At 37.8% G+C, this 26,341-nt stretch overlaps 5 protein-coding genes, 1 long non-coding RNA gene and 1 pseudogene across 6 annotated transcripts; 1 reads left to right on the top strand and 6 right to left on the bottom strand.

Annotated features, from left to right (window-relative positions):
- Positions 1-2,515: 2,515 nt before the first annotated feature.
- LOC111999152 (DEAD-box ATP-dependent RNA helicase 46) lies at positions 2,516-5,509 on the bottom strand. Its single transcript, XM_065772816.1, has 4 exons — positions 5,341-5,509; positions 4,901-5,178; positions 3,949-4,308; positions 2,516-3,325 (listed from the first exon to the last, which is right to left on the bottom strand). The coding sequence occupies exons 1-4, from the start codon at positions 5,458-5,460 to the stop codon at positions 2,926-2,928; spliced, it is 1,158 nt and encodes a 385-aa protein (XP_065628888.1). The 5' UTR covers positions 5,461-5,509; the 3' UTR covers positions 2,516-2,925.
- A 232-nt stretch (positions 5,510-5,741) lies between these two features.
- LOC136067276 (uncharacterized) lies at positions 5,742-6,234 on the bottom strand. The gene is made up of 3 exons (XR_010628757.1): positions 6,139-6,234; positions 5,924-6,028; positions 5,742-5,817 (listed from the first exon to the last, which is right to left on the bottom strand). It is a non-coding gene; the product is annotated as an uncharacterized LOC136067276 (long non-coding RNA).
- Positions 6,235-11,099: 4,865 nt separating this feature from the next.
- LOC111990593 (elongation factor 1-alpha-like) lies at positions 11,100-12,228 on the bottom strand (annotated as a pseudogene).
- Positions 12,229-13,172: 944 nt separating this feature from the next.
- LOC136067261 (uncharacterized) lies at positions 13,173-14,692 on the top strand. Its single transcript, XM_065772855.1, has 2 exons — positions 13,173-14,431; positions 14,545-14,692. Exons 1-2 carry the CDS (start codon positions 13,173-13,175, stop codon positions 14,690-14,692), a joined length of 1,407 nt encoding a protein of 468 aa, XP_065628927.1.
- Positions 14,693-16,326: 1,634 nt separating this feature from the next.
- LOC136067260 (E3 ubiquitin-protein ligase RGLG2-like) lies at positions 16,327-18,451 on the bottom strand. The gene is given in 7 exon segments (XM_065772854.1): positions 16,327-16,666; positions 16,782-16,887; positions 16,964-17,043; positions 17,939-17,973; positions 17,975-18,148; positions 18,225-18,309; positions 18,437-18,451. Coding segments are annotated over 7 exon segments (627 nt in total). The 3' UTR covers positions 16,327-16,534.
- Positions 18,452-20,680: 2,229 nt separating this feature from the next.
- On the bottom strand, positions 20,681-22,400 carry LOC136067259 (uncharacterized). Its single transcript, XM_065772853.1, has 5 exons — positions 22,361-22,400; positions 22,176-22,266; positions 21,606-22,004; positions 20,782-21,329; positions 20,681-20,684 (listed from the first exon to the last, which is right to left on the bottom strand). The coding sequence occupies exons 2-5, from the start codon at positions 22,224-22,226 to the stop codon at positions 20,681-20,683; spliced, it is 1,002 nt and encodes a 333-aa protein (XP_065628925.1). The 5' UTR covers positions 22,227-22,266; positions 22,361-22,400.
- Positions 22,401-22,402: 2 nt separating this feature from the next.
- LOC136067258 (serine/threonine-protein phosphatase 7 long form homolog) lies at positions 22,403-25,682 on the bottom strand (the record flags this gene model as incomplete). The annotated part of the gene is made up of 5 exons (XM_065772852.1): positions 25,635-25,682; positions 23,919-24,030; positions 23,032-23,795; positions 22,847-22,937; positions 22,403-22,675 (listed from the first exon to the last, which is right to left on the bottom strand). Coding segments are annotated over exons 2-5 (1,239 nt in total), but the record flags the coding sequence as incomplete, so codon positions are not given.
- Between the last annotated feature and the right edge of the window lie 659 nt (positions 25,683-26,341).

Genomic DNA, 26,341 nt, shown 5'->3' with positions numbered 1-26,341 from the left:
TTGGATTACATTTTCTTCTTATATCTTCTATGCTTGCAAAATTTCAAGAAAATCAAAGATCAATAATTATATTATCAATCAAATATTTAAATTTCAGATTTTTGTAGTCTAAAATTATACCCCAAAAAAAAAATAGTTTATGGACTAATAGTAAATAACATCCAATTGGCTCGAAATTTGACATGTGTATTAAGAACATAAAGAACATGAAATTCAACAATTAGATTTCTAAAATATGTAGTCATGTTAATTTTTTTAATGAGAGTTATAGCATTATGCTACAACTAAGTTTGTAGCCAAACTTTTCCTTAAGTTTAATAAGGGAAGATGTCCAACACTTAATGAATGCTTCACTTCAATTAATGACTCTCTCTCATAAGACTTAAGCATTAACTCCAATTAAAGATCCATCCATCTATTTGATGCTCACATGTCAATATGTTTGGATACTCATGTACTTGGATGTTCACATATTTACACATTTGGTTGGTAATAATGTTTATGTTTTCTACTCTTTTGCAATTCTTTTAGCTAGGTTGTTTTCCTTTTGTGTGATCAGCATTTTAGTTTAGAGGCTAGGGTAAAGGAACGGATGCATGCTTTAGGGCCAACTTAGTGAAATATGTTTTAGTGTAATCCAATAATACAAGTGAGACTCAGTTACGTCTGGACAGTCTTGGATTCCAAACATCTTCCTAAGAATGTACCCTAACTCCGAACTCAATTTGGTGTTGGACATCTTTTAAAGGGATTCAAGTTGGTTCCTAGATCTATAACCAGATGGCAACTCTTGGTTAAGAGAAAATTATACCCATTTTTTGTTCAATTTAAAGAAATAAATATGAATTGACATCATAATTAAGAATAAAATTTATAATTTATAATTTTCTAATATAGATGGAACCTTTCCCCTTCCAAATCCTCAAATTTGGAGGAACTAAAAATGAGGGATTTGGAGTGGTTGCTTACCTCTCCAAATCTTCTCAAATCCTATCCCCCCCACCCTTAAAAAAATTCAAATGAGGTCAATTAAACGGCCTCATCCCCTTCCCTCTCCTGCCCTCCATCCAAAAGCACTGTGAAGTGGATAATTATCTCGACAATAATCTATCTAGGCTTGCCTTAGCGGTAATGAAAAAGGCTTTTCAACTACGAAGGACCAAACTCACAGTAGTCCTCTTAAGAGCACACTCTAAACGTAGATAATTTTATTGCTAATAATTTCAGAAAGTATGAAGTTCTGCTCCTACTTATCTTGTTCCAAGTAACTACTAGCATCAATTCAATAGAGCTTTGGCCAAATCTAAGCATCCCTTAATCCACTATTTACGCATACCTACATTAGCCCCTATACCCTATTTGTATTTCATTTAAATATTTTTTTTTCTTTCATTCTTACACATTCAGCCAATTCACTATCAACTACCAAGACCCAAACAAACTGTCAATTGCCAAATTTTACACATTTAACCAATTCAGTACAATCCACAAACTCTCTACATTTCACACCCAGATTACACATTCAACTAATTTGAATGTCCTTTACACTAATCTGATTTCCCCATTCAAACTAGATTTATGCATCAACCAAAATTACACATTCATCATAGATTTACGCATATTACAAACACAATACAACAAATTAGCTACCAAACACCAATAAAAAACAACAGTGCATCATGCCCATCATCAATTGCTCAAAATTTCACATGCATTTATCAAATTACAAAGATTATGAACAAATTTGGGGTTAAACTAAAGGGAAAAAACAAAACCAAAATCAAGAATAAATAGGTTCTCTGTTCTTTCTTCAGACTCAAACTCCCCTCTTCAACTCCTCCCTATCTTTATTTTTATTTCTCATGGCTAGATGACTTAAGAGTCGGAGCCTTCCAGTCTGAGCTGCCTCTGTAGGGACCATAGTTGACCAAGCTGCAAACACTGTGTTGACTAGAAGGTCCGAATCGGAACTCAAGCTCCAGCCCGAATTTTCTTGATTTATCACGAGAAAGAGAGCTCTGGTGCGAGGGGAGGCCAAGAGAGAGAGGGAGATGTGTCAATTACTCAATACATGTTCACAAATTGCTTTTTGTCGAAAGCCTATTGAGCTTTATGTAGGAGCTTTTAGGTGAATTTAGCTCAATTTTAGCTTAAAAAATTATTTGTTGAGACTAGGGTAAGTTCTCAAAATGCCTCGCAGTTGTGATAGAGGTCTTAGAAAAGTAGAACCTCAAGCACAAATGTAAATTGGTGCTATCAAATTATAGATCTGCAGGGGACGATAGCATGTCTTTTCGCAGGATCTGCACTTACAATCCCTGCAGACTCCTCTATCAAAACAGAGGAATGAGGGAGCTTTATGAAGCATTTTCAGGCTGAAGGTTCTCAACAGAAACAGGGTATTTTGTTCAATTTATTTTCATACTTAGCATGAATAACAACACTCCTTTGCGTGAACAGTACACCTCACAACAACCCAATGAAATGGCAAATCACACCATCGCAGGAACCATGCTAGTACCAGAAACAATGAGCATGTTATATAATATTCCTGAGCTTTTAAATATACATATGACAGCGTCAAACAAATTTATCAGACCATAAAATATGGATATGATAACTATGACCATGCAGGTCACCGTATTACAAAGCAAATACATAAAAAAAACACTCGTTGAGTGATGCTTCTTGCTTGCCCTTTCTTTCCTACCAAAAACAAGAAAGAGAAACAAAAGGTTGTCAAAAAGTTTTAAGAGGGGTCTGGTTTAATTTTATCCCTCAAGACCATCCAACAAAAGTCTTCCACACCCCCAGTCACCCTAGTTACAAGCCCTACTTCCACTTACAACACTAAGCCAAAGCAAAAACAACAGCGTTAGAAGACATGCTCAAACCATTTTAAAGTACCCCTCAACCTATTATTGTTCAAGGGGAACGATGGGCATCTTCATTAGCTGTGCGGTACATGTCATCATCATCCTGAGGTATCATGCCTTCCTCTTCTTCTTCCCCAAAATAAGAAGAATGAGATCCATTAGCAAATCCCCTATCATCCTTCCCACTACCTGAGGATCTTCCCCACCCTTGTGGTGAATCCTTGCGTTCCCTTGCATTCTCACTATTATAAGGCGGCCCACGCTGGTGTTGAGGTGGTGAGGATGGCCGACTCCTTTCCATCATTGCTTGGTGAAAACTGCGTGGCGGGCTGCGCTCACGACTGCGGCTGCGCTCACGGTTCAAACCTTTATTGCGGTCACCCCAAGCAGGCCCCTTGGGGCTCCGGCTGCGACCTCTATCTTGTCCATAATTATTACCACGGTCAAACCTGTCTCAAACAGTAAAAAATCACACATTACTTCTCAAAATACTCTTTTTAAGTGCAAACTACACATTATCATGGCTCTTGTGTTTTTCTTTGATAACTCAGACATTAATTCCTATTATTTGAAGTCCAACACACAAAAAATAATATATACAAATAAACAAGTGTTTGAAACAAAGTCCTGACTAAATGCTTCCCCAACCCACTACACACACACACACACACACAGAGATATATACATATATATATATATATATAGAGAGAGAGAGAGAGAGAGAGAGAGAGAGAGAGAAGCTTTTGAGATTAAAAGACCTAATTGAATTGGTTTTACTCCCCTCCAAAAAGCTGTGGCCACAATGACAAAGAAAAGAGGAAAACACTTCCACTGTGCAAAATGAAATCTAAAAATGCAGATAAAAAAAAATTCAGGCAAAATTCCAATTTATGCATATCATACAAGTAAATATTAACTAATACAAAACCATGCAAAGAAATTGGTAGGCTGAAATAATAATTGTACCATGGTACAATGGGAGGACTTCATTCTCTAGAGGCACCAAACCCAATATATGAATTTAAATGCACCGATTTGCGGTTAAAAAAAGAATAAAAAAAAGCTCCATTACCTCTCACGTGACTCATTATCATATCCGCGACCTCTTCCACCATAACCCGAATCATTACGTCCACCCCGACCCCCATCACGACCACCAAAACCAAAACCAGAACCAGAACCAAAACCAGAACCAGAACCCCATCGTCTGGACCTGCCCATCATTCCACCACCACGAGAAGCCATATCACGAATTTCTGGAGGGACACGCTGATTTGCCCCTTCCAAAACTTTGATGAGATCTGAAGCATACTTGGCATCCTGGTCACCGAAGAATGTGTAAGCCAAACCAGTGGCACCTGCCCTCCCTGTCCTTCCAATTCTATGAACATAATCCTCCACTCCAGTAGGGAAATCATAGTTGATAACCACCCTGTGACAGAAATTATGAATAATCCTTAAGATGATTTTTTACCTCAGGACACAATAATACAGGGAAAAGGAGGATACAGCCTTTTCGTTTCTGGCTTTTTATTAACTTAGAAGTTAAAAGCATCATAACATACTTCAAATAGCCACTTCAACATACTACAAGTCACACACACCCCAAAATAATAAATAAATAAACTACAAATATGTAATGCTCCTACTCTCTAAGTAATCAATGTCATGCAAAATGAATGTATATTCTCACTTCAATTTCCAACATAGCCAAAGTAGACGCTAGATACAAACAATTTTTGGGATGTAAGATATTTTACTCTTTGACAAGCTTTATCCTTTTCAGTGCATTCATAATTAACCGAAATTTCATTCAGCTACAATTAAAACTTCAACCACATAATGTGTTTTAAAAATTCTAAGGGGATGAGGGTTCATAAAAGACTTAAACCAATATCCAAAATATGCAGTAGATATTGTTTCAGGATATATCATTGCCCAAAATTTTGATCCTTGGAAAATAATGTACCATAGAATGCAGTACCAAAACCTAGATAATGTAACTATAAAATAGAGTCCCCAACCTGATGTCTTTGATATCCAGCCCTCGAGCTGCAACATCAGTGGCTACAAGAACTGGAGATCTCCCAGTTCGGAACTGACTCAACACATGATCCCTCTCACCCTGCGATTTGTCTCCATGAATGGCAGCAGCACCAAAATGGCGAGTAAGGTTGCGGGCAAGTTGATCACACATCTTCTTGGTTGAACAAAAGATAATTATCTTTGATCCTGGTTCTTGAGATCGTAATATCTGCTCCAGTCGTCTGTGTTTCTCCATGGATGACAACACTTCAATATGCTGCAAGATGCCAATATAGAAATATCAAGTAACTATAGCACAAATGACCATAAACTTTACCAAAACACATACATAATAAAGGATTAAACAAATAAAGAGATATTTCCACATATGCTTCACACTAAATTATGACAAGCAACGATACTAAAATATGTTTCACACCTGCGTGATGGACTTGTTTGCGACAAGCTCATCCACATTGCCAATGTTAACCTGAACAGGATTGACCAGCAGATCTGCAGCAATTTTCCGAACCTCCTTTGGCCATGTTGCTGTGTACATGAGGGTCTGGCGGCGAGCAGGCACCTCCTTTACAAAATCTGGAGGTTTAGCTACCCAAATATGAAACTTACCAATCCACTATAAACATAGGCTAGAGCAACTCCAGCTGGTATACACATGTAAAATGTTGCAAGCCATGCTGTTTTCTGGCGCCATGACAAAGAATTATATAAAATAAATGCAAAATCAGCAGATAAATAATTAGAAAATTCAGAAAAATTCTAAAAGTTCAATAAAAACTTACAAATAGAAACTAAAAGATGAAGCAAAATCAAACAAACCTGAGCAGCAGGAGCATGATCATCTATAAATGGAGCTGCAAGACTTATGAAAGAAGCCTCTCCAACACCAACCAGCCTAGACAGACAACTTGCACGTTAAAATTCACAATCTAGTACATGAAAGTGATAAAAGGCACTAAAAAAAGTGCAGTTCTTGAAAGCAACAGTTTTGTTAAACTTACATGCGACATATTGCGATGGACCAAAAATCAAAGGAACAACCACACCCAATTACAGCCAATGTCCAAACAGATAACCCAACTCCAATAAGCCTAAAGGGATTGTGGCTGCAAGTGCAATGTTGCGTTATGTATAAGAACTTGGATCCCAATAAGGTAAATGATAAGACACTGATATTATTTTAGTGAGCAACTTATATACTGCACAAGGTGTTCACCTTTTTGACAAGGATGCAAATTTTGGTGATGCCACAAGAAGTCCTACCATAAATGCAGAAGAAAGAACACCATCTTCAAAATTGCTCAAGTTGAATTCTCCTCTGCAAGAATAATGATACGATAAGCCAAAAAAGACCAAGATTTTAAGGAAACAAATTCTATAGCATATCATAGCATATAAAAATTTAAATAAACAAATAAAAAATCTATAGCATATCAGGCTTCAACAAATAAACAAATTCTTTTACAATGCATAAACAACAATATATGCATAATCTTGTAGGCCTTGTTTTAACAAAGGCTATTAAATTAAATCTGAAGCAGATAGACAAAGTGGGCTTCTGAACAAGAAATGAACAAGAAATGAACAGCTGCATACCATCAACAAAAATTTTAGCACCTCGGTTTCTGGGTTACAGATTTATTGTACAATACTCTCACCATATTTTTCTCCGCAATAGCTAGGTTGTCAAGTAAACCTATTTCACTCTTTCCTATCATTTTTAATAGGGCCTAGGTCTTTGTATGAAAAGGTAGGGGGATTAGGGTGGGAATAATCATAAGATGCATTAGAACTCTAAGGACTGAGTTCTCAAATCTTGTAAAAGAAGATGCACTTGGTCGAAATCATTTCAGTTTCAATTCCAGATAGTAATGAAAGGTCAACTTCTGGACCATACAACAAAAGCCTATGTAAAATATTCAAGCCAGACCATACACCAAAGCAACACATTGGATTTGGCTTGGTATCTTGTAATTTGTTATCTCAATAATTAAGAGCAATGAAAAGACTTTTACTGACCGTAAATCATCTTAGTTAATGCAGGATAAGCCTAATCCATGACTGCATGTGGTATTTCAAGCAGTAGAACAAACTTAAGGGAAGTCAGAATAGGACAATGGCGAAGAAAATAAGCACCCAAACTAACCCAGGAAAAGATGCCACTCAATGAATATTGATATTGATAGGTGTTCTGCAAGACACCACCCCTCCCCCACCCCTCCCCACCTGGATGAGTAAATTTTAGTCAAGCACATTTTTATGGTTTTTCTGCTTATGTCTTTAGGTTTTATACTAAATAATATGTTTCTTATTGATTGTTTACTTTTCCTTTTCTTGATCAGAAAGTTCCACCTGCATATGTTCAGAGTTTTCTCATGTTCACACCATTCCTCTTGAGAGGTGTGTATTTTGTGTCGCTTGGTTACTGGATGCTCCTATTAGTTTCCCCATCTCTTTCTTCGTTCTTTGAACGATGTTTATAGGAGTTCATCTACCTCACATGCTCTTATTCATCTATTTTCATTCAAGGATTTTGCTCTATCTTGATTTAGTGACTTCCCTTCCTCTGAGCCCATTCATGTGATAGCTCCCATAGGTGCGTCTTTTCTTAGACAGAGGGCCGCTCATCTTCGATCTGGTTCTAAACACCCTAGGTCTGAGTCGTCTAGTAGCGCCCCTCCTCCTTCTTCTTCTACAGGTATTGCTAGTGGGGATGTTCTTGATCCAGTTGGTGATGATGCGCTGCTGCTGATGTTCCTCCACCTCCTTCGACCGACTTTGATGTTCGTCGTACTTTGGAGACTGTCGTGACCGTTCAGGCGGCTCATGGTCAGATTTTGGTGACTACTAGATGAGATTCGTGCTCTCCGAGCCGATTTAGCGCGTCTTCATTCACCCTCACCACCTCCTTTTAATGGCGACTCATGATTGCTCTTTGGCATTCCATCACAAAAAAGGGGAGTGGAGTTTTGACTTGACTTGTAGAGAGTTTTGTTGTTAGGGGAAGATTTTTTTTGTTACTTTTGAGAGGAGCTTGTGGAGTTTTTAGATTGTATCTAGGTGCTTCACTTTGTATATCATTTTTTTTGGGATATTCATGTTAGGGGAGTAACATTGATTGATATACATATTCTTTTTCTCATTGATTCTTGTTGATTTGTGATTCACTGCTTATTGTTTATATTTATGAGTTGATCATTCATATATGTCTTTATTTTGTGTTGTGTGAATCTTATAAGAATGTTATACCTGTTGTTTTACTCTTTTCTGTCACACATGCGTTTATGCGTTTGTTAAGTATTTCAGGAATATACAGGTTGATTCAACTAAGCTGCTGTCTACACTTGCAATCGATGGATAGTAGTTAGGCTGAATTTGAAGTTTATGAGTATTTCTTTGTAAAGGGCTTTTTACTTGTAAAACTTTGAGCTTTTAATTAGGTTTTGTCACGGATTGCCAAAGGGGAGTTTGTTAGGTTCTAAGTCTTAGGATTTTATGTATTTAGAACTCTAATTTGTAATGTTGGCAAACCATGATCAAAACAATGTATTTAGTCTTGTTTAGGCTTGCTCAAAGTTGGTTTATTATTGTAAAGTTGGAATCGAGTGGCTGCAGAAGTACTTGGGACTTTCGGTCTGGCTCGATCGATCGAAGAATAGACTTGATCGATCGAAAATCGCACAGATTGATTATTCTGCAGAATTTCCAACTCAGCCCTACTTCATTAAACGTTTAGGGTTTTATGTTTTTTACCCTAGGTATTTAAACTAAACCCTAGCCACGTTTTTGAAGGTGCTCCAGTTGTATTGTTGCTCATACATTGCTATTTTGTGTAAATCTCTTGTGAGATCTAGAGGAGCTTTCCTTTACACAAAGCTTAGGGTTTTCAAGTTAGAGATAGTATCAATATCTTGATGATCAACTTGATTGCTGCCATTGAAGCTTAAAAAATATCAAGCGGGGTGCTTGTAGCTAATTGGAGAATCTAAGAAAGAAGGAGTCCATGGATTCGGAGCTTGCACGTGGTCGTGTCATAAGTTCTACTGGTGGGTAGCATTAGGAAGTCAAGCGGGGAGCTTGTAGTCCTTCTATATGAACTTCGATTCTTTCGCATAGTGGATTCAGGTTTACCTTGAGGATAGCTAGGTCAAATCCTCCCAGGTTTTTTACCGTGTGTTTTCCTGGGTCNTTGTTATGTCTTAGGTTCAGCAATTGGTTGATAAGGTGTTGCAAGATTATAAAAATCCATGATATTAAATTTTCTCTATTGGAATTGACAAATTATGTTTATGTAGAATTACTTGATATTCCTTGTCCAAAGAGGGAAACAAAATTCCAGACTACTAAATATGTATCTGAGAAAGTACTACAAAAATTCTATAGAAATGCTGATTTTCTAATCTGTCATTTTTCCCTAAATAAATCTTCACTTGCACTGTATTAAGTTTTTAAAGAATGTGACAAAAAAGTATTCAGTCAAAACCTTGCACCTATCAATCAACCGAAAAAAAATTAAGAAAAATGATAAGACACACCCCATGCTCCAAATAAGGCGTCATCAACTTGGACTAGAACATATTAAGAGTAACTAACAATAACATTCTAATATTTCATAAATACCAAAATACCTCTGAACTTATACCAAAACGGACAAACATGGTGTAGAGAATGACTTCAGCCACAAATTTTTTTATTTGTCATAACTAATATGGACAAGAATAAACAAACCAATAATACAAGTGGACAGCAGGAAGTGGGGTTAATGAAACTCACTTAACCCTCAAGTAGCAAGAGGATATCTGTGGCAACGGTGCATCTTGTCCCCTGAAACCATTAAGCACAAAATCAAAACTCAGTAATTGAGATAGGATAGAATAACTCTTTGATGATGAATTATTTTATTACACCAAAGAATAAAAAGCTCACTGATCATTAGAAGTGACTAATGAGAACCAAATCGGACTAAATCTTCTGTCACGTTTACTATTTGCTTTAACCATGGCTTGTGCTGGCAACTTCAATCCCTTAGAGACAGCTCTTCTTTGTCGAACACCTTGCACCTTTCTAGGTTTCCTTGAACCTGACGGTGTAGGAGTCGAGCCATTTTCATCTCCATGGCCTTTTAATTTATTACCATGTTCCTTAATTTTGGTTTTAGGTACATGCGGTTCATTGTCATGGCCATAAGACAGCACTGGTTTGTCCATGGGCCCATGCCTGGTCAACTTAATAGGCCTTGTTTTGCTTGCAGCTTCCACCAGGTCATTCAAGGGTTTCCACATGTCAGTTTTCCCTTCACATGGTTTAGCATGGTCCTCTTTATCTTTATTAGACGTGTGTTGCTTAGACTCAGTATTAGAAGAATTCTGCATCACAAAGATAATTATCAAGGAAATTGCTATAAATTAAAGGCATACTAATGTTCATAATAATATACAGACAACCAAACTATCGGAATTTTCCTTTTCCTTTTTATAAAATATATAGGGAAAGAAAATTAAATTTGAGTAAGCTCAAGTAAAAAAAAGCTTTTGATCCTTTACCTGCTGTCCATTTTGTGGAATTTCACAGAGTCTCAAGTGAGCTTAAATTTACAGGGGAATCCTCCATTGTCTTATCATCTTCCACTTCGTTAACAGGCCTGTCAACAGAATGAGTGGATTCTTGTAGAGAATGACGCTTTCTTGCAGCACTTTTCATTCTTCTTCCAGTCAGACCAGACTGGGCTGATACGCTTGGTGTACTGACCCCAATGAAGACAGAGATCTCTCTTTCCTTTTGCCTAGCAATGGAACTAAGGGCACAGCTTCAGGTGCCACGGCCTTTTTTATTTTTAAAGGGAAGAGTTTAGCCCTTAAATCTTGCACATTGTGGTCCGCCCTGTAGTGTAGCACAAAATTGAAGCAACTTAAAACAAAATTAAACAACGTCTCCATTCAATTTTATGAATACACCTTTAATTTTTATTGTTTCTTTTAATTTAAAAAGATATAATTTATCAAAAAAAGGTTTTTACTGTGTGGTTTCCTGGGTCATCATATCTTGTGTTCATTTATTTTCCACTGCTTTATATCTTGATATGATTATTTGATTGCTTTAACCTAGAATTGCATAATTTGACTAAGTAACAACTTGGCTAATTAATCTAGGCTAACCAATCTGGTTATTTTAAGGGGTCTAAAACCGTTCAATGATGATAACTTGGGAGGTGAAGTTGGCTGCCTCCTTGGCAGGATCATCCTTGGAGTTGGAGGCAACATACCCACACTTGAGATCCTTCACATCAACATTCTTAACATTGAAGCCGACATTGTCACCAGGAAGAGCCTCTAGGAGAACCTCATGATGCATTTCAACAGACTTAACTTCAGTGGTCAGTCCAGTGGAGCCAAAAGTCACAACCATACCAGGTTTGATGATACCGGTTTCAACACGACCCACAGGGACAGTTCCAATGCCTCCAATCTTGTAAACATCCTGAAGTGGGAGACGAAGGGGCTTGTCTGAGGGCCTCTTTGGCTCATTGATCTGGTTAAGTGCCTCAAGAAGGGTTGGACCCTTTTACCAGTCAAGGTTGGTGGACCTCTCAATCATATTGTCACCCTCAAATCCGGAGATAGGGACAAAAGGAATCTTGTCAGGGTTGTACCCAACCTTCTTCAAGTAGGAAAAGACTTCCTTCACGATTTCATCATACCTGGCCTTTGAGTACTTGGGGGTAGTGGCATCCATCTGTTAACCATAGAAGAGATCAATCACAACCATATCACTCAATATTAAGAAAAATATACTCTGGAATATGATGGCATTCATCATACCTTGTTGCAGCAGCAAATTATTTACTTGACACCGAGGGTGAAAGCAAGGAGAGCATGCTCACGGGTCTGTTCATCCTTGGAAATACCAGCTTCAAAACCACCAGTGGTGGAGTCAGTAATGAGGACGGCACAATCAGCCTGGGAGGTTCCAGTAATCATGTTCTTGATGAAATCACGATGTCCAGGGGCATCAATGACTGTGCAGTAGTACCTGGTGGTCTCGAACTTCCACAAGGCAATATCAATGGTGATACCACGCTCACGCTCAGCCTTGAGATTGTCAAGCACCCAGGCATACTTGAATGACCTCTTGTTCATCTCAGCAGCTTCCTTCTCAAACCTCTCAATAACACGCTTGTCAATACCTCCAAGCTTGTAGATCAAGTGACCAGTGGTGGTCGACTTCCCAGAGTCAACGTGGCCAATGACCACAATGTTAATGTGATCCTTTTCCTTACCCATTCTGAATCAACTGTTAATGAACAAATAACAGTCAGAATGCAATTTACTTCAAGCACAATGAAAACCCAATAACAGCATTCAACAATAGACAAATTTATTCGAGATAAATTTGTGACGAGTTGGAACAGGCAGCACATAATGTAATGGGCTACAGAAGATATTTTCAAATTTAAAAAAGAAAAGAAAAAAGAAAGACCCTTTAATTGTGCATGCATGCAGAATAATGATGCTTCAAAAATTTGGAGATTCTTACAAAAGTGATCTAGCATATTGATGCTTACAAAAAAATGATCTAGAATATTGTGCATGCTAGTACAACATTAACATTTCTATACGCTCCATATAGCATTGCAATTTCCCTCCTTCCAAAGATACTCTACGCATTCACTGTGGCTCATCCACTTAGCTAATCTCTAGTCAACCAAACAACAATAAATGGTCACTTAATAATGTGACCCTTTATAAGAACCACTATCTACACGTTTATTGCTTTGTTTTGCTTGGCTGCAAAATCATGTTTATAAAATGACATTGGAAAAACTCTAATGCATTACAGAAATTGAATGCTTACTGAGCTCTTACTGACTGAGAAAGATAATTACTTTTATACAGTTAACTAAATTTGGGAGAAAGTGATGAAAAAATTTACTACAATGACAACGAGACTAAACTCAAACCATGGTAGAGCACCTAAGAGCAGCAATTTTGATTAACTATATAACCAAGTCCTATAAGTGTTTGAAATAAACCTTAGGAATTAAAAGGACACAAGATATTCTTATGAATTAATAAGACACTACAAAAAAAAGGGTCTATAGCCGCGTTTAAAAAACGCAGCTATAGCCCAAAAAAACTCGGCAATAGCCTATAGCCGCGTTTTTAATAGCCGCATTTTTAAACATGCAAGCCGGTTATCAGTATTGATGGGACCCATCTGTATGGTAAATATCAGGGAAAGTTGTTGGTCGCAATGGCAACCGACGCTAACAACAAGGTATTCCCTCTCGCCTTTGCTGTTGTGGATTGTGAGTCAGGGTCCAGTTGGAGGTGGTTTTTACAGTGCCTAAGAGAAGCGATTGGCCACGTGATACCTGACGAAGGCATTTGCATAATTTCTGACCGACATCTTGGTATCAAAAACGCCATTGCAAACTGGCCTAGAAGGGATGATGGAAGACCACGGGTATTTCATAGATATTGTCTTCGACATGTTGCTAGCAACTTTAACACCCATTTCCAGAACTCAACTCTAAAGTCAGCGGCGTTGAAAGCGGGATATGCTAGTCAGGCAGTTAAATTTGATACCATAATGGAGACCATTAAGCAGGCAAAAATTGAGGCCATTAGGAATAAGAAGAAGGTGACGGGGAAGGATGGCAAGGAAAAGAATCAAGATTATCTTCCATACACATACCTAATGAGCGAGTCTGTGGATATGTGGACCCAGTCACATGATGGTGGAAGACGTTTTGGGGCAATGACAACCAATATATCAGAGTGTTTTAATGGTGTATTGAAAGGTGCACGGGGCCTTCCTATTGCTGCGTTGGTTGAGTTCACTTGGAACAAACTTGTTCAATATTTCCACGACCGGCGCAAAGAATACCATTTTGAGTTCTCAGAGGGTAAGAAATGGAGTGCACATGCCTTATCCACGTGGGAAGGAAATAAGCGTAAATCTGAGAAACATTATCTCAAGCCATTTAGCAATGAAGAGTTGATATTTCAAATAGTTACCCAACTCAACACGTGTAGTGCAGGAGGGGGAAATCACAGTTATGAAGTTCGGTTACAGGATAGAACATGCAGTTGTGGGAAATGGCAAAACATAGGGATCCCGTGTTCACATGCAATTAGAGTATGTGACTATTTGCATATTGATTCCACCACATATATTCACCCATGTTATGGTTTGAACAATGCCTTTAACACTTATGAGCATGCATTTGTGGTTCCTAAGTCACAGTCATTGTGGGGGGATCCGATTGGGCCAAAGTGGTTGCCTAATCCAGCATTGTTACGGGCCAAAGGGAGACCAGTTAAGTCAAGAATAAGGAATGAGATGGATGGAGTGACGAATAAGGATCGAGAACGGCGATGGCGGAGGGAGGACACCGATTTGATAGAGAGTCAACCTAAGCAAACATGTGGATTGTGTCATGCTTCCGGGCATAACCGCAGAAAATGTCCGCAGTCCCATGGCGCTTCCACAAGTGGTCATGTTTCACAGTAGGTAGGTAGATGCCAAAAAGTTATGCATTGGTTAAATAATTGTTGTTCATTCGATGTTTACCTAATGTTTACTATCTTGTCTCCTAACGTGATTACTCTACGTTTTTCAGGCATGCTTCCATGGATGTCGTTTTTGTCATGCGGACCTTTGATCTTAGAAAAAGTGACTACGTTGTATTGGCTCTATGTGAACTTTTTGGACTTTTTGTTGAATGTACTTGTAATTCTCTATCCAATGTACCTCTACGAAGATGGTGATTTGAATTGTACGGTTAAAATTGCAAATTAAGCATGGTTGCGCATGTTTAGAATGTTGATACATTGACAATGCCTTTTGTTCTGATGTAAATGCATTTGCATTGTAAAACTATATTTATGAATAGAGCGTAACAGTTTCTATAGCTTCGTGCCTAGCGATAACGCATTTTGATACTTCTCTGCCTCTCAATGAGTGTTAGATTACATTCTCAGCTTCTTTATCTATGTTTCTTAGTAGGTGCATGTACACATTTCAGTTTATAAAACTCGAGTTCCACTGGGAAAAACAGAGCAAAACAGGGGAACCCTTCTGCCTGAACAGGGGATTTGCCAAAGTGATAAAAAAAAAAAAATTTCCCAGTGGAACTCGAGTTTATGAAACTCGAGTTCCACTGTGAAAAACAGAGTAAAACAGGGGAACCCTTCTGCCTGAACAAGGGATTTGCGAAAGTGATAAAAAAAAAAATTCCCCAGTGGAACTCGAGTTTATGAAACTCGAGTTCCACTGTGAAAAACAGAGTAAAACAGGGGAACCCTTCTGCCTGAACAGGGGATTTGCGAAAGTGTTAAACAAAAATTCCCCAGTGGAACTCGAGTTTATGAAACTCGAGTTCCACTGGGAAAAACAGAGTAAAACAGGGGAACCCTTCTGCCTGAACAGGGGATTTGCCATAGTGTTAAAAAAAAAAAATTCCTCAGTAGAACTCGAGTTTATGAAACTCGAGTTCTATCTCGAGTATTGAAAACTCGCCTTCTTTTAGCATTTTTGTTACGATTTTTTATTTTCAAAACCTCACATTTTTTGCTCTTTTGTACAAATGCGATTATGGTAAGTATTGTGAACATGGCACATCTAGCTGAAGTTATTTATCTTGTTATTTGTAAAAAAATTGTTCAAGTACAATCTTATTTTTTTCACTAAAAAAAAAATAAACACAAAAAAACAGAAAAGAAAAGAAAAGAAACTAAGAAGCTTATCTAGCCTTTGAAATTTAGGCACATACAAAAAGTTAATCTGAGAGAAAAAGACATAACATAATTATTTAATATTTTTGAAAAAATTAGAAAAAGCTTATTCTTAAAATCATGAAAAACCTTATTTTTATAATTCTATAGATCCATTTATTTTAAATTATTTGTTATTCTTCTATTGATCCAATTTTACTATCAACTTTTATACTCTAATATTATATTGTTTCTCCATTTATTGTAAGGCAAAAGAAATATAGTTTGAAAGAAAAATCGATTTTTAAAGTATATTGAATAGCTAAATAGTCGTTTCCTATTTTTATTTACAATCCAAAAAATACATCCCAAATAAAAACCCTTATGGTCTCTCTTCCCAAAAGCCTTGAGTGGGAAACGACACGGAAGCCTTGAGTGGTGGTTATTAGTTTTTTGGCAAAAAGTATTTTAATAGAAAAAAAAAAAAATCAAAAGCATGATATAAAAATGCTTTATGGTTTTACGTGTGGGACAATAATCGGTCATGCTTACAACTGTAGGCAAGAAATTTGTTAAAAATTTACCATTCTCTATTTTCATCACACTTTGGAGCATTGTATCCAAAAATTTTGTACATGATCAATTATCTATCGAAAAGCCTTTACATATTTCTCATTAATTACATCAAATAAGAAAAATCAACTTATGACTAAAATCAAACCAAGTGCCACAATCGGCAACAATATGATCCAAAGGACTCAGTCAACATCGAACACAATCAATGAGGTCCAAGAGAAACTATGAACATCAATAAATATAAAAAAGAATAAATGGCAAATGAATTGTTATATGCTGGTACAGCAGAACCATCAAGTACAATAGAAAATTCATTTATTGTTACCCCAATATATTAAGCTCTAGTGTTGCTTTATACTGTGATGGTATTTCCATCAGTGCAGCTAGAGCAAATTCTGCTTCTTTTCTGGAACGATCCATATTCTTTGACATTATTTCTGTAAAATTCACAAACTGCAAAAGCCAAAAGAACACTCTAGTTCTCAATCAAACATTGACCAATAATAAGTCAAAAGATACAAGCTCCAAAATAGAGCAGAATGATATCCAAATAGCTATGGAAACTTGCCTGGAAGTTATCAAAGGCACGAGCAGGGATGTTATCATCAAATTCTCTCATCATGTCCCATGGCCCATCTCCAACACCGACTAAAACAATTGACAAAGGGTACTCACTGCAAATTGCAAGAATATTAAAAAAATTTTTTGAGAAGAGTATTTAAATACAAAAAAGAGAATTATAAGAAATACCTGGCTTTCACAATTGCATCAACAGTTCTCTTTTCTTGTGGGCTTAGATCACCACGCTCGGTATCAACACTTCTTGTCACCTGCAAGAACCCACTGTTTTAAGGTATATGGTATAAACAATCTGAAATAACAAACACCAAACACAGACAAGCTCACCAATGTAGCATGCCTAACTGCAATTAAACTTTCCAATAAAAAACTTAAACTTTCCCAGTTGCATGTATTGCTATACTAATATAGACAATAGGTGTTAAACTGGAACTTGGCTATAATCTTAAAACTTGTTAGGTCCAGCTTCCTCTAAGAAAAAGCCAGCAACCAATGAGATGTTACTACCTGCACCTGGATAGAAATACCCTACGAAGCTTCACTGTTCCGTGGGATTGGCTTTGTGCCTTTCCTGAGCTTCGCTCTAAGATTCTGCTTCAATTGTTAATCCTTTCATTAATGAGGAAAATCTGACAGGCTACTAATATTATTAGATATTTGTAGCCATATGTATGGCAGGGAAATCTATTTGATAAGCCCTTCACAAATAAGTCCAAATTCTTGGTGACCTAGGAACTCTGCCATTTATACTCTATAGTAATGTGTTTTCTCCCGAGTTTAAATAATTATAGTAATTATTTCAGTTTCTCTTGTTATCAACAATACCAGAGAATTATAACAATCTTTTTAAATAAACTATGTATATTCCAAGTTTCCTTGGAAAGGAGGTCACTAGATATACAGGGTCAAACAAGTTTCATTAATGGCTAAATTCAAAATGATGAATTTTAGGTTTCTATTGGAATTAAACAAAAACTTCATAATTTCTTGAAATCTAGCACTTTCATCATTTAACACTAAAGAATTTCTTTTTTCTCTGATATTTGGTACTAGAAATTACAGAATAATATCAGTTTTTAAAGTATGTTCATCTTGATCAGGAGTCTCCTATAAATTGTTACAAAGAAAAGAGCACAGACAACGTACCTGTCCATCGGCAATTATCAATAATACATGATCTTAGTTACCAATGTACCACCTCTATAGAATAGATACCATCTCCAAATCCAAAACAGGGAATCAAGTTATCCTCATCAAAGGAAGACAATGTTTTTCCAATAATAGATATTGCTTGCTCATAAGGATTTTGTTCATCTCCAACATGATGCAAGCTTCTCCTGTTAAATGACCTTGCACCTGATATGAAAGCAAGTTAAACATACTTTACTAAATATCGAAAGATGGGCTTATATGCACCATTATGAGGCCAAACCTGTCCACTCATTGCTCTTTGTGAAGTCAATACCAACAATAAGACTGGAAGACTCTAGACCAGCACGTTTCAATGCCTCAGTAACCTGAGGTAAGTAAAGAATTTTACAATGTCATTATGCCACTGAGCAGTTAAAATCACCATTATGTATATGCCAATCATAAGAACAAATATTTTAAAAGTTCATATTTTCTACAAAAAATTATCTATACTTTCTTCAACGACATCATGATAACACCCAGACAAAGAAACCAGTAAGTACAATTATCTGAAAATTCAGATTTACTTCAAAGATAGAAAATATCAAGACATAGCGAGCCATAAACAAATGCAATCAACCAGTTGCATTTTCACCAAGAGTACACCAATAGATGAAAACAGGTTGATGTACATGAGGAACAAAGCAAATACATTATGTATTTGAGTGAGTACATAACTAAATATGAAGCACAGATACATTATCCCATGTTCATGCCATGAGGTTGACCACATGCAGGACATGCCCAACACCACCACAACTCCTTTAGAGATTTGCTCATAGTACAAAGCAAATTTTTAAAAAAAAAACCATAGTATGCAGAGTCCAATGCCTCACCAAGGCACCATCCCCTAAAGCAAAAAAGGTACTCCTATACAACTCTTATAAGAACACCATATGCCTTTTTAGTGTAAATTGTGATCATATCATGAAGTGTTAGAGAATAACTTAAAATAAATAAATAAATAAGTGTTAGAAAATAACATCACTGAGGTAAGAGTAAACATTTCACAGTTGATGCACTTCCAATTCATCAGTTTATGCCATCAATGTGAAAGTCCTACTATAATAATGTTAAGCATCTCAAATATAATTACAACAATGATAATATCAAACATCTTCTCTTTAGTTAAAATGGAAATTGAGAATATTTAAAAAAAAAGATTAACTATCTTACAAAGTACTACTCTTACTCTCAGAACTGAAAATTAAATAATTTTTTACACGCCTAAACCAAGAAATGTACTCCAAAAGATGCTAACCCAACAAGCATACTCCTATCTCAAAAAAAAAAAAACAAGCATACTCCTACATATCATCTTAATTCGTAGTTTCTTAGTCCCAACCCATAATTTACAATCCAAACAATCCAAAAATAAACAAAATTCCTGAAGCCGAATCTCAAAATCACACACATTGTTCTCATATATCATACAAAACAACACAACCATTTATAGCCTAAAGATAGAACAACAAAACCCCATTTCCAAAATCCAAAACTTCCCATCAAAACTAACAAATATCACAAATTTATAAAACATAACAAAAACAAAAACAAAAACAAGCACCTTTTTTTTTTTTTTTTTTGTTAAAAATAAATCTAATAAGATTCTATGTAAACATCACAGGCATTTTATTTTACCTTTTGCTAAGAGAGCAAGTCAACTTCAGTCACATTAGTGGTTTTTTTTTTTTTCTGGGTACCAGGAAGAATCGTAGGATGAGTCAAAGGTGGTCTCCCTCGGTGAGCGAAGAAATCTGTGGTCTTAAAAGTTATAGCTTTTAATAATGGTAATTGTTATGAATGTATAGCGTGTGTGTGTGTATATAAGTGGTTCCAGGAAGTTTCCTCTGCAGAAAAAGGCTTGTTTACAAGCAAAAAAACATGCTGCTGCTTTTTTCCCGATTGGGACAGCCACTCTCTTTATTATTCGGTGACTTTTTGGCTTCCCCTTGGAGTTTTTTTTTTTTTTTAAGATAAATATTACTTTTATAGAGTTTATACTTTATATAAACTCATATTATACTTTCCTCAAATATTCATCATACAGATGCTTGAATTCACGAATCAAGTTTGTTCGTCACAATTATGAATCAAACAAAGAAATTAGAAAAAAAAAAAAACACTAAGAATACTTCACCAATTTTTGCTGCATGCTTTTTTAACAAACCTGTTTTTCAAGGTTCACCAATTTTGCGTTTTTTAACCCTCGTGTAATGTTTGGGCGGAGGAGGAGGCTGCGGGGCATCATCCTTAGGCTCATCCTCATGCTGCAAAGACATTAGATGCATACAATCAATATTCGGTGTAATTGTAAAGAATAAAGTGAACTGCAAAATAGGCATATACAGGAAAATTAATGTTATCGTACCATAGAGCTGTGTTTGTGTCCTATTTTATGTCCACCTGTCCCACAAGTGGGAGCTCTTCTAGCACGTTGCGGTCTACCTCGTGGGGGTGAAGGCTGAGGAGGGGGATTCTCGTCCGGTACATCAGTATCTGCCTGTGGAGTGTCAGTCCCAACCGAATGTCCTATAGGGTCGGATGAGGATGAGGTAGGTGGGTAATGATGCTCTGTGTAGAGGCCAGGAATGGGGATCATTGTCATGGGTTCAGTACGGGGTGGGTCTATGGACAAAGTGGGTGCACTAGAGCTGGTGGGTGGGTATAAGGGTGTCTCGGGGTGCAATGGAGGGGTCAACTGAGAATGCATACCAAGATCAAAACTAGAAGGTGGGGTGGGTGAATGAACCTCGGGCTGAGGAGATGCATCTACCATGGGTGGAGGGACCTCGGACTGAGGAGATGCATGTGGGATGGGTGGAAGAACCTCGGGCTGGGGAGATATATCTACAACGGGTGGAGGGACCTCAGATTGAGGAGATACAGCTGGGATGGGTGGAGGGATCTCGGGGTGGGGAGATGCGTGGAGGATGGGTGCAGGTATCTCATGACTACTTACAACCCGAGGGGTTGTTGCATGCCGACCACGGCCCCTAGCTGCAGTTGGGCTTGGGCTTGCTGGAGCAGGCCGACCACGGCCCCTAGCTGTGCTTGTGCTTGGGCTTGCTGTAGCATGTCGACCACGGCCCCTAGCTACGCTTGTGCTTGTGCTTGTGCTTGTGCTTGCAGTATCACGCCGACCACGGGTCGGTGTAGTTACGGGTGCTGCACTTGTGCTTGGGGCTGCAGGAGTTGCTGATTCAAGCTCAGTACGGTTGTTTGACTGCCCAGTGGCTGCAGGATCACCACCAAGCCCAGCCACAGTATATAGTATGCGCCGGATATGGTTGTGTTCTCGGCTGCCTACCGGAACCCAATTCAACAACGCTAAATGACTTTCAATCTGAAACAGAGAAAGAACCAGTACAATCAAAATTTTCCACATTTATGTAACAATTACAAAATGCATAATATAGAATGTATTAATCTACTTATATACTTATCTAAACTAAGAACTGAAAGTTTTATTATGATACTATATGCAACAGAAACTCTTTTTAATTGGATGTCCGTCAGATTAAACCAAATTTGTTCAAAGAAGAAATCAATTGATCCTACGTTCGTACATGTACTAAAGAAAAAACAAAGCAAGATAGGAAATATAATTAGAACACATTACCAGCTGATGTAATTTAGCGCTGTTGCGGTCGACATACTTTAGAGTGACCAGATCGTACCATTGGTAATAGGCATGACTGCGGGCCATCTCACCAGTCTGAGGAGGTGCATTGCAAAGTCGTTGTTCTCGACTATTCCATGAAATGATATACGGTTCATGCTCTTGCCTCCAATTCTTTTCCACCTTCCCACGCAAGTCTATTCTGTGCAGCCTTTCATCGTACACAACACCGTCAGGCCGCTCTTGCGCCAACCCAAACTGTCGAAGGACACGATCAGGGTGGTGCATCTCCACTATGCAATAACACACAAGCGGCACCCTTGCTGTCCACGTACCCCTCCCTGCAACGCAGAAGTCAGGAAGGTGGGCGAAGTGTGCCTCGTATGGCTGCCACACAATCTACAATAGAAACAAAAAACAATTATCATAGCATCTTCAAATGTGAAACAAGGGAGAATTTATAGATACAAGGAAAAACAAAAATTAAAACGGAAAATATGTTAAAGTATGAAGCAATCGTATTCTTAAGGAAAATTAACATAACCAAACAAAATTTTTAAATATTATTACCTGGTTCGGCTGCATTGTAACTAATTGCTCACGATAGACGACCAAGGCCATCCCGGATGGCCTACTCTTCGAGCCTGGCACCCGCACCCACCTACAGTTACGAGCGAATAACATAAGATAAGTAGCTACTTAGTTACTAAAAAGAGTACATTGCATAACACACTAAATATCAAAAAATTACTTACTTAACGGCAAGTGGAGCATACGGCCACGGGCCATAATCACATCCAGATATTCCATGAAATGATATACGGTTCATGCTCTTGCCTCCAATTCTTTTCCACCTTCCCACGCAAGTCTATTCTGTGCAGCCTTTCATCGTACACAACACCGTCAGGCCGCTCTTGCGCCAACCCAAACTGTCGAAGGACACGATCAGGGTGGTGCATCTCCACTATGCAATAACACACAAGCGGCACCCTTGCTGTCCACGTACCCCTCCCTGCAACGCAGAAGTCAGGAAGGTGGGCGAAGTGTGCCTCGTATGGCTGCCACACAATCTACAATAGAAACAAAAAACAATTATCATAGCATCTTCAAATGTGAAACAAGGGAGAATTTATAGATACAAGGAAAAACAAAAATTAAAACGGAAAATATGTTAAAGTATGAAGCAATCGTATTCTTAAGGAAAATTAACATAACCAAACAAAATTTTTAAATATTATTACCTGGTTCGGCTGCATTGTAACTAATTGCTCACGATAGACGACCAAGGCCATCCCGGATGGCCTACTCTTCGAGCCTGGCACCCGCACCCACCTACAGTTACGAGCGAATAACATAAGATAAGTAGCTACTTAGTTACTAAAAAGAGTACATTGCATAACACACTAAATATCAAAAAATTACTTACTTAACGGCAAGTGGAGCATACGGCCACGGGCCATAATCACATCCAGGAGCAGGCTCTATCCTCGGGCACAAGAATGGCAACCTTGCCCATGCCCAATACTGGATCAAGGTGCACGCCCCACCAATCTGCGATGCCCCTTTCTCACTTGCCCGACACAACTCTCGATACAACCAGGCCAAGCAACCACTGCCCCAACTATACTGTGGCGGATCACGCAAGTTCCGCAGTTGCTCCAAAAACATCAGATGCACCCTATCTTCCGACTTGTCCATAAAAAGTTTATCCCCTAATAGCGCTAAAATATAACACCGGGCATACTTGTGTATCTGAATCTCCGTTGCGTCATGAGGCAATGGCGCTGCAATGGCCTCAAGAAGGCGGCTGATAAGAAGTCTTTGCCCCACCAAAGTTTTGTTGTCATCCGCCGGAGTAAAACCAAGCAACTCCATGCAAAGAGTCCTCCAAGTTCCATCTAACACATTAGTCGGCCCAACCAAGACCTCACCGTCTATAGGGAGTCCGAGAATGACCTCCACATCTTGTAGGGTGATCGACATCTCACCATGTGGAAGATGGAACGTATGAGTCTCTGGCCGCCATCGCTCAACTAGGGCCGTTATAAGACAATTATCTATCTCTCTAGAAGGGGCCCTAAACAATCCTTCAAGCCTCAGCAACTTCATAATGTCAATCACCCGATTATCTCGCATTTGAATGTTTGCCATCTCCTTAGTGCGACCACGGCAAGTCAGTGGGCCCGAGTCCTGCAAAATCAATAAAAATTATAGCAGTTATTAGAACTACAAATACAATTTTGAAAGAACTTGCTAACTAAAAGTCAAAAATAACATAAAAATTAAAGCAGTTGTTAAAACTAGATATTTCACCTCGCCATTCCAAATGGCATGTGATCGATGATGTTGTTGTCGCGTCAACAATGACGCATCACTAGGACCAGGCTGCAAGATCCGTGACCCGTCATCAATCCGAGGCTCCATACTGCAAAGAGTGCTACTGTGAGATCATTAATAGTGTGAGGGCAAAGGAAGGGGCAAAGAAAATAATAGATATAATTCATCTAAAATTGACGCATGTATAGATTCAATAGGGTCACTAGCTTATTCAATTGAGCATGACAAAGATCCACAAAGAGAGATTAAGTTCTTCAATGATTTAAACCAACTTGACAAGCTTAAACTTCTAGCCGGAGAACATCTTATCTTCCAAACAATGTGTACAAAATTTGAACAACAAGAATCCCTAGTTGGAGACCACTGGATTCCAGTAGAGCATTAAAAAATTTGACAAGGCTTTATGCTATAAAATAAACGAAGACGGATTGGCTGACAATCACCACAGGGACTCAATTCATAATCAAGCAGCAAAGATTCATGGGAACCCCTAACCTTAGCATATCGAATTATAAATATTGCTAACACAATTCCAAAATTCTTCAAATTGCAAATGCATTAAACAATGTCAAACAAGTTACCTCATCTCAGTTATAATTTCACACAAAAATTAGTATTCTGTATTGACAAGAAACCTAATGTAGGGTTGATGAGCTTAAAATTTTGAGTGAAGGAGAATTAGTGGATATGGCTATGAAGGAAGCATTACAGGTATCCTGCTAAAGCTCTAATCTTTGATGTGCACAAAAACTTAAACTGCTTGTCTCACTCTTTAACACAAATTTTGTTATTGTTGCAGCAGGGAGAGAACCAGGATTGTCCCTCGCAGCCTTCACAAGAGCCGGCGCGAGAGTAAGTCCTAATCAAATCAAATGTGCTATGCTATGCAATTCCTTATTTTTCAAATATGTATATATATGTTGTTTTCAATGCTTTTAATTTGGACTTAAATTTTGTAGCTTTAGATGTTCCTAGCTCTAGTTCATATGGTCGCAAATCAATCGCCAACTGCAAAGCAATCTCTTTGTTACTCCAAGACTACTTGAAGATATGTGATTGTTTTTGTGAAATGTAAACGAATATTCATAATAGCAATATGTGATGGTCCTTATAAAAAAAATTTGACTCTTTGTTAATAAGTTATGCAGAGTTTTCCGAGCATGATGGAACTTTTATTTCTATGGCCTTAGTTACAATTATACTTCCTAATTCAGGACTTGGTATTATCAACATTACTCAAATTCTTTGTCTTGCTAAGGAATTCAAGACATTACACGAACTGCACACAAAATATCCTCTCATTTCACCTTTTTCTTATTCCTATATGGCCATCCAACAACACACATAGCAAGGAATACCCATTCAGCTTTTTATCACTACAGAAAATTAAAATTTGAATTTTTATTACAAGCCCAAAAACACAATCTTGATTATTGAATGACAAACAAAATAAAGAAAAATCCTTAATCCATTTATTCTCAATCCCACCAAAACGAAATTCTGATTTCAATGACATCTATGTCTACAAATATAAAGCAATTTCAAACAAAACCCAAACGGGCATGTATCAAAAGCAACTGAAAACCCAAGCAAATCCACAACCCATAAACAAAAACAACAGCAGCAACAATGTGTAACCCACCATGCAAAAAGCCCAAATCTATAAAATAAATTTCGCAAAAGAGGAATTACCTAGCAAGCGAGCTGAAGAACGAACAAAGGAAGAACGAAGGAAGCGAGATGAACGAAGAAAGCGAGATGAACGAAGAAGACAACAAACAACGCAGCAGAGAGCCCGCGGAGGCTGAGAGCACAGGGTGATTTGGGACTACGAGTAAGTGAGTTTAATTTTAGAGTGAGAGAGTGGAGTCTGAGAGAGTGGAGTCTGAGAGAGTTTGAAATTTTAGAGTGAGAGACTGGAGTGAGTCTGAGAGAGTGAGAGTGCCGTTTTAAGAAGTTAAAAAAATTTGTAAATTTTAAACAGAAAGCGAGTTTTAAAAACTCGAGAGTACTAAAGCGAGTTTTAAAAACTCGAGTCATAAAGCGAGTTTTAAAAACTCGAGAGTCATAAAGCGAGTTTTTGAAACTCGCTATCCACGTGCTATCCACGTGGAAAACTTTGTCCAGTCAGTAATTAAAAACAAAAAAATGAGTTTTAAAAACTCGAGATATATATTCAAATCTCGAGTTTCATAAACTCGAGATGCTAATATTACATATTCTTTCGTAACCGGCCAACTAACAAAATATTTACCGTATTACAGTTATTTAGAAAGGGTGTCCCAACTCCCGACGTTGTTAAAATCTGGACGCAAACGCACTACGAGACAGCCTCTAAAATATTCAGAGAGAGACAATCATCTGAGCCAGTCAATCTACGTATTCCATTCCACACAACC

The sequence above is a fragment of the Quercus suber genome, unplaced genomic scaffold (genome assembly GCF_002906115.3).
Source record: "Quercus suber isolate HL8 unplaced genomic scaffold, Cork oak 2.0 scaffold_65, whole genome shotgun sequence".
NCBI lineage: Eukaryota > Viridiplantae > Streptophyta > Magnoliopsida > Fagales > Fagaceae > Quercus > Quercus suber.
The sequence above is the reverse complement of the archived record's forward strand: the minus strand, read 5'-3'. Positions and strand labels throughout refer to the sequence as shown.

Excerpts from the sequence above, each read along its gene's own strand:
- LOC111999152 (XM_065772816.1), bottom strand. The coding sequence starts at position 5,460 with ATGTACACAGCAACATGGCCAAAGGAGGTTCGGAAAATTGCTGCAGAT. Across the intron at positions 5,179-5,340 it reads CAAACAAGTCCATCACGCAG|CATATTGAAGTGTTGTCATC; the intron begins GTGTGAAACATA and ends GGCATCTTGCAG. Across the intron at positions 3,326-3,948 it reads GATAATGAGTCACGTGAGAG|GTTTGACCGTGGTAATAATT; the intron begins GTAATGGAGCTT and ends TGTTTGAGACAG.
- LOC136067259 (XM_065772853.1), bottom strand. The coding sequence starts at position 22,226 with ATGGCCTTGGTCGTCTATCGTGAGCAATTAGTTACAATGCAGCCGAAC. Across the intron at positions 22,005-22,175 it reads TTACAATGCAGCCGAACCAG|ATTGTGTGGCAGCCATACGA; the intron begins GTAATAATATTT and ends TTTCTATTGTAG. Across the intron at positions 21,330-21,605 it reads GCGCTAAATTACATCAGCTG|ATTGAAAGTCATTTAGCGTT; the intron begins GTAATGTGTTCT and ends TCTCTGTTTCAG.
- LOC136067261 (XM_065772855.1), top strand. The coding sequence starts at position 13,173 with ATGGCAACCGACGCTAACAACAAGGTATTCCCTCTCGCCTTTGCTGTT. Across the intron at positions 14,432-14,544 it reads ACAAGTGGTCATGTTTCACA|GCATGCTTCCATGGATGTCG; the intron begins GTAGGTAGGTAG and ends TACGTTTTTCAG.